General features: G+C 42.0%; 1 protein-coding gene across 1 annotated transcript; it reads right to left on the bottom strand.

Moving 5' to 3' along the window:
• Nucleotides 1-1,475: 1,475 nt before the first annotated feature.
• LOC138904358 (uncharacterized) lies at nucleotides 1,476-7,469 on the bottom strand. Its single transcript, XM_070192860.1, has 5 exons — nucleotides 7,037-7,469; nucleotides 6,228-6,436; nucleotides 5,079-5,828; nucleotides 3,285-3,842; nucleotides 1,476-2,030 (listed from the first exon to the last, which is right to left on the bottom strand). Exons 1-5 carry the CDS (start codon nucleotides 7,467-7,469, stop codon nucleotides 1,476-1,478), a joined length of 2,505 nt encoding a protein of 834 aa, XP_070048961.1.
• Between the last annotated feature and the right edge of the window lie 203 nt (nucleotides 7,470-7,672).

Genomic DNA, 7,672 nt, shown 5'->3' on the forward strand with positions numbered 1-7,672 from the left:
GTCATCTCCTAGACTAGCACAACTTAATGATTTCACGTTGATTAACACACGGGGCAAGTTCTAGACTACACAGGGTAGCACAAAATATTAACAATCCTTACACACACATGGCACTTGACTCACTCAAGACGGTTTTGTGCGACTCTCAAGTCAAGCAGGCATATCAAGTTGAGGATCTTTAAGCAACACTGTGCTAGGTAGTATACAAGTCAATCAACTGAGAAAACGGCATCAAAGAGTAAGCTACTTTAATTTACTTGGGCATTACAATTCAAATCATATACGCAGGAAGACAGAGCGCATGCCCTAACTTAATTTACCAACACCAAACATGTCAACAGGTACCTCAGATCAATCTTAGTTTTCTCCCTTATCCTACTTCTAAAAAGAAATAAAACAAAACACCCGGTTCGAGCTACACCCTTGGAAAAGAACCGGCGTCCAAAGAAAAACCAAGGGATACTACCTAACGATCAAAAGTAAAACAAAGAGAATCTTTTTGGTATTTTTAATCTGACTTTTCATCCCTCAGGAAAAGTGTCCAATAGATCCATCGTCGGGAAAAATCTTTGGTTTTTTTTTATTTTTTTATTATATGTTAGTCTTAAACTAAGCTAAAAGATGAAAGAGAAAAAAAATAAAAAAAATATAAAATAATAATAACACTAAATATTTTAATTCAAGGAGTATTCCCTCCACCCCACACTTAAATAAGGCATAGTCTCCGATGCTAAATAAATTCGAAAATAAGGTAAGGTGGAAAGAAAGAACTCCCTGTTAGTTGGAGTCTGCCTCATCAGGATGCCAACCAGCGGCGGCAATGCGCATCATCATCCCCAAAGGGTACCAAAGCCATTGGTCCCATATCGTCATCATCATCCGCATTATCAGATTCTTCGTCAGTATTTTCATCCTCAGATGGATGAACGGGACTGCCTGGTGCTATGCCCAACATCTCCTTGGAAGAACTGGAGAGATCACTTCGCATCTACGCGCGCTCCCCATCTGACACCCCAAGCTTGCTCATAATAACTTTGAGGGATTTGTAAAGATACCTGTTAAAATTTTCGTCCCTCTCATTCCTAGCAGCTTGGGTGAGCTTGGATGTGGGTTCTAGCATGGATGTGATGTCTAACAATGCTGTGGGTGCCTCCACTACCTCATCATAGCCAGGGTACTCTAGCACCCCACGAGAGAGCATGTATTGTGTTACGGTGTTGCCGAAGAAAAACCTTTTTATCCTTCCTCCAAAACGGTTGCGGGTCATCTCCTTAAGCATGAGCTCACCCACATTTATGGGGCGCCCGGTCATCAAAAAGTAAATCACACACACTCGAGCTCACACGCACTCGAGCTCGAGTGTACTCAGTATTATGTTCAACGGGCATTAATCTAGCTTGCACAAAGTTTTGCCAAACCTTGGCCGTTTTGTTGAAGTCGAAACGGAGCATTTCAAGGTGAATATTGCCCTTAGTTCATGTCCATCTTGCATTAGAATCAACGCCACAAAGAGTGTGACATATTGCTTGGTAGTTTGGACTTTTGACGAACTTTCGAAGCCTTCGTGGATTAGGACTATCCACTCCCAAAAATTGACACAAGGCTTCCCTATCCATTGGAATTTCCTGACCTCTGACCCACGGCATGTCATTTTTCTCATTCCAGTTAGCATACAACTCTCTTACCATGCTGAGATTTGCCGGGCCCGGACATTCGAGGAGCTTATCCATCTTCTTTGCAATCAATGTAGCAAGTATATCTGGGAAGTTCCGTTCTAAAGCTTTCATATTTATCCCCATTTCAGATACATATCGCCCATATGGAACAAAAGTATCATGCCATTTGATGGCGTCCTCCCGAACAAGTTCCACTCGAGGCCGTGGTGGCCTTTCAGACCCACTAGCCTGTTGCTTTCCTTTGGCTTGTCGGGAGGAGCTCTCGCCTTGCCTGCGTTTCTTTGGAGGGGGAGCAGTAGTGGAGGATTTCCCCACCCCTTTTCCTTTAGCGGCATCGTCACGAGCCATAGCAACCTACACATGATAAACACAAAGATGAGAATGAATCAAGAGACGTTGCCTAAGGTCATCGTGAGAGGCAAGATGACCCCACACTTAAAACCGAAGGTTATGTATAAGCGAATCATAATATTGATCCAATGTGCACCAATGTGTCATCACAAGGCTATAGGTACTTAGACTTCCCTATGCCATAAAATTCAATTAGCCTATCATGGCCGTAACTTAACTATAGTGCAAGCATAACAAAGTTAAAATCTACATTACTACACTAACTACACTTACAAAAGTTTACAACAAGAGACCCCACACTTCACCCTAAACTCATATAACTACACTCGGCTACTTAGACTTCACCGGTGTTCAAATTTACTATATTAAGCTTTTTAGCAAACACCTTGTGGGCATCAATTTTTGCTCTTCTATTTCAACAATGGTGGGAGAAGGTGGGCCTCCCAAATTTACATGAAGTAGAGGGAATTATAGTTTACTACTTCAATCACAAATGCTCAACCAAAGTTTTGCACCAATTTTTCGTGTATAATCATTCCACCCACCATACCATCCAAATATGTTTAAGAACCTAGGGTGTTGGAAGAAAGGGGGGGAAAGAGATAAGACTAAGACTACACTACTCTAAGAACTTCCAAAATACAAGAAAAGAGATAAGAAGAAGAACATACCTTAGAGTCTTGAGATGGAATTGAGCAAGATTTATTGAAGAATATTGAAATTTTGAGAGAAAAAGGGAAGAAGAAGATGAAAGCGTGAGTGAACTGAAGAATGGGGTTTTTCGGTTGTGAGTGTGTATTTAGGTGGGGGAGTGGGTTTGGGTTATTGGGTATGGGTTGGGATGTTAGTGTATATGGGTAATTGGGTAGGGTATTTTTAATTAAATAAAGAAAACAAAAAATAAAATAAAATAAAATTTACCTGAGCCGCCAGCCCAGCGCCCCACGCTGGGGCTGGTGCTCGAACTTCTCAGGCACTGGAAAGTACGCCCCAGGCAGCGTGGGGCGCTGGCCTGGGCACTCGCATCAGACATTTTTTTGTTGTTGTAAATCCCGACTATCCGAGCACTCGATATATACATTACACACATTCTACACAAAAAAAATAAAAAATAAAATTTTGGGTTGCCTCCCAACGAGCGCATAATTTAACGTCGCGGCACGACTCAACACATGTTTAAGCATCAGTTAAGTCCACTGAGGTCTTGTGACGTGCAATGTCACCACCCCAATAATATTTTATTCTCTGGCCATTTACCAAGAAGGTACCACTTGAGCTCTTATCACGTAGTTCCACCGCTCCGTGAGGCCTCACATTTACCACAACAAAAGGACCTGCCCAACGGGACTTGAGCTTTCCAGGGAATAGTTTCAACCTTGAATTGAATAATAGAACTTCTTGAACCGGCTCAAACTCTCGATGTTGAATGTGTTTGTCATGCCACCTCTTCGTCTTTTCTTTATATAATTTGGCATTTTCATATGCATGCAATCGAAACTCATCAAGCTCGTTGAGTTGCAGCAACCTATTCTCACCAGCTAAGTCCATATCCATATTTAGCTTTTTGATCGCCCAATAAGCTTTATGTTCAGGCTCGACTGGCAAGTGACATGCCTTCCCATAAACTAACCTGTACGGAGAAGTACCTATGTGAGTCTTGTATGCAGTTCGATATGCCCATAATGCATCGTCCAGCTTTCCTGCCCAGTCTTTTCTATTTTCACTTACTGTTTTCTCCAGAATCTGCTTTACCTCTCTGTTTGAAACTTCTACTTGACCACTCGTTTGGGGGTGATAGGAAGTGGAAACTTTGTGCTTAACTCCATATTTTGCAAGAACATTATTCAGCAAGTTGTTACAAAAGTGAGTTCCTCCGTCGCTTATCAACACTCTTGGAGTCCCAAAGCGCGTGAAGATGTGCTTCTTTACAAAACTTACCACTACCTTTGCGTCATTAGTAGGCAGAGCAATGGCCTCCACCCACTTAGAAACATAGTCGACCGCCACCAAAATGTACCTGTGACCATTAGAGTATGGGAACGGTCCCATGAAATCAATCACCCAAACATCAAAAAGCTCTACTGTCAGAATATTTTGCAAGGGCATCTCGTGCTTCCTTGTGATAGTTCCGGTTCTTTGGCATCTGTCACACTTTTTAACAAAGGCATGTGCATCCTTAAATAATTTTGGCCAATAGAAACCTGATTGTAGCACTTTTTGGGCGGTTCTATCCCCACCGTGATGACCTCCATATGGCGAAGCATGACAGCCATGCAATATTGCATTCATCTCTTCTTCAGGAACACACCTTCGCACCAACTGATCTACGCATTGCCTATATAAGAATGGCTCATCCCATATGTAGAGCCTCACATCATGTAAGAATCATCTTCTATTATCAGGTGTTAATTCTAGTGGTGTCACCCCACTTGCAATAAATTTACATAATCCGCATACCATGGGGCTTCACCTGAGGTGACTGCTAATAGCTGCTTATCAAGAAATGTTTCTTTGATTGTCTCTCCTTCAGCTATATGGTTCCGACTTTCTAATCAGGACAAGTGATCAGCCACTTGATTTTCTGTCCCTTTTCGATCTCGGATCTCTAAGACAAATTCTTACAAGAGGAGGACCCAACGAATCAGCCTCGACTTGGCATCTTTCTTTTCAAACAAGTATCTGATAGCTGAATGATCTGTGCAGACGACAACTTTGGTTCCCACTAGATAAGATCTGAACTTGTCAAACGCCCATACTACTGCAAGCAACTCTTTTTCAGTAACTGTATAATTCATCTGAGCTGGATTCATAGTTTTGCTCCCATAATAAATGGAGTGAAATATTTTATCCCTTCTTTGCCCCAAAACAGCTCCGATTGCTATGTCACTTGCATCGCACATCAACTCATATGGCAGTCCCCAATCTGGGGCGATGATAATTGGTGCAGTCACCAACCTCTCCCTTCAGCTCCTCAAATGCTTTCAGACATGCATCATCAAACTTGAAGGTGACATCTTTCTCTAGAAGCCTGCATAATGGAGAAGAAATTTTTGAAAAATCTTTAATGAATCGACGATAAAAACCTGCATGGCCCAAGAAACTGCGAATGCCTTTTACGGATGTCGGTGGGGGTAATTTTTCAATTTCCTCCACCTTTGCTTTGTCCTCCTGTAAACCATATTTTGACACCTTGTGCCCCAAAACTATACCTTTACGTACCATGAAATGGCACTTTTCCCAGTTGAGTACCAAGTTTGTCTCTTCACACCTAGCTAGCACTTTATCAAGGTTCGTTAAACAATTATCAAAAGAACATCCAAACACAGAAAAATTATCCATGAATACTTTTACAAATCTTTCAACCATGTCAGTAAAAATAGCCATCATACACCTTTGAAAAGTCGCAGGTGCATTACAGAGACCAAAGGGCATTCTCTTGAACGCATACGTGCCATAGGGACATGTAAATGTGGTTTTCTCTTGGTCCTCTGGGGCTATAGCAATCTGATTATACCCCGAATAACCATCTAGGAAACAGTAGTATTCCTGTCCTGCTAACCTATCAAGCATTTGGTCAATAAAGGGGAGGGGGAAGTGGTCCTTTCGGGTGGCTTTGTTCAATTTTCTATAATCTATGCAAATTCTCCACCCAGTGACAGTTCTTGTAGGAATTAAGTCATTATTTTCATTAACCACTACAGTCATCCCCCCTTTCTTTGGCACACATTGAACGGGGCTTACCCATTTGCTATCAGAGATTGGGAATACAATACCTGCATCAAGCCACTTAATCACTTCTTTTCTTACCACCTCTTTCATGATTGGATTTAGGCGGCGTTGTTGCTCTACACTTTGCTTGTGTCCATCCTCCATGAGGATTTTATGCATGCAGAAAGCTGGACTAATGCCTTTGATGTCAGACATCGTCCACCCAATTGCTCGCTTGTGCTCACGTAGCACTCTCAACAACTTTTCTTCCTGCAATTTAGACAAGTCAGAAGAAACAATAACAGGTAAAGTGTCAGAACTTCCCAAATAAGCATATTGAAGGTGAGGGGGTAGGGGTTTAAGCTCCAATTTTGGAGCTTCTTCAATTGACGGCTTTGGAAGGGGGCCACTTGGCCTATTCAGGGGCTCAAACGGGTTTATTCCTTGCATGTAAGCACATGATGCATCTAGGATATGCATCATCTCCTCAACCTCATCATCAATCTCCAAGCTATCAAATATCATGATTGCTTTTTCTAGAGAATCATCTAGATATACAATCGTGTCAAGAAGTTTCTCATCCATCTCCACAACAGATATCATAGAGAGCTCCTCATAGTGGCGGGGAAGTTGGATCGCTTTGTATACATTAAAAACTGCTTCCTCGTTGTCCACCCTCATAATCATTTTTCCCTCTCTCACTTTAATTATTGTATCACCAGTAGCCAAGAAAGGTCATCCCAATATGATTGGAACTTGTTCATCAGCCTCAAAATCAAGAATAATGAAGTCAGCTGGGAAGATAAATTTCCCAATTTGCAGCAATACATCTTCAATTACTCCTTCAGGGTAGGCTATGGACCTATCAGCTAATTGCAACATCACAGTGGTAGGTCTTGGAGCTCCCAGACCCAATTGCTTAAATAATGACAAGGGCATTAAATTTATGCTTGCCCCCAAATCACAAAGGGCACGACCCACGTCAATATTACCAATTTGTACAGGGATGGTGAAGCTGCCAGGATCCTTAAGCTTTTGAGGAAGCTTGTTTTGGACCCTTGAAGTGCACTCCTCAGTAAGTGCAACTGTTTCGAACTCAGTCAATTTCCTCTTGTGAGCCACTATATCTTTTATGTACTTAGCATATTTTGGGATTTCACGAAGTACATCCACCAACGGAATATTCAATTGAACTTGGCTTAACATAGAGAGAAATTTATTGAACATGCGATCGTCATTCTTTTTCTGCAATCTCTGAGGGAAAGGTGGTGGTGGCCTTGCAGCCTCCACTGGCTCTGAACTTGCATCATTTTTCTTTGACTCGTGTATTGCCTTAGGGATTAGCTCCCTCTCAGGTATAGGACTGTTCTTTCTCTTCTTTGGAACTTCTTCTAGTTCCCTCCCATTTCTGAGTGTAACTGCATTAACTTGAGGGTTCTTCTCTGTATCACTGGGAAGCGCGCCTGCAGGTCTAGTATTTTGATTTGCTGCTAACTGTCCCATTTGCCTCTCAAGATTTCTGAAATCGGTCCTGAGTTGTTGATTATCAAGCAACAACTTCTTCAGCAAGTCATTCATACTCTCTTCTGTTTGTAGGGGTGGTCTCTGAGGTTGATTGAAATTTCCTTGGGGCCTATACTGGTTCTGATTCTGTTGATTTCCTCCCCATGAGAAGTTATGATGATTCTTCCAATTTGGATTGTAGGTATTCCCATATTGCGCATGCTGATTCATTGGACCCCTGCTCTGTTGTCCCACATAGTATATAGACTCAGGATTCGTGGGGCACATGTCACTCATATGACTGTCACCACATAGTTCGCAACAAATAGACATCTGATGTACATGTTGCATTTGTTGTGTTTGTTGCATTGTCATTCTATTCATCTGATTTGCCAATTTTGCTATATCGGCTCTCATGGCGGAGAAGTCATCAA

The sequence above is a fragment of the Nicotiana tomentosiformis genome, chromosome 2 (assembly GCF_000390325.3).
Source record: "Nicotiana tomentosiformis chromosome 2, ASM39032v3, whole genome shotgun sequence".
Classification (NCBI taxonomy): domain Eukaryota; kingdom Viridiplantae; phylum Streptophyta; class Magnoliopsida; order Solanales; family Solanaceae; genus Nicotiana; species Nicotiana tomentosiformis.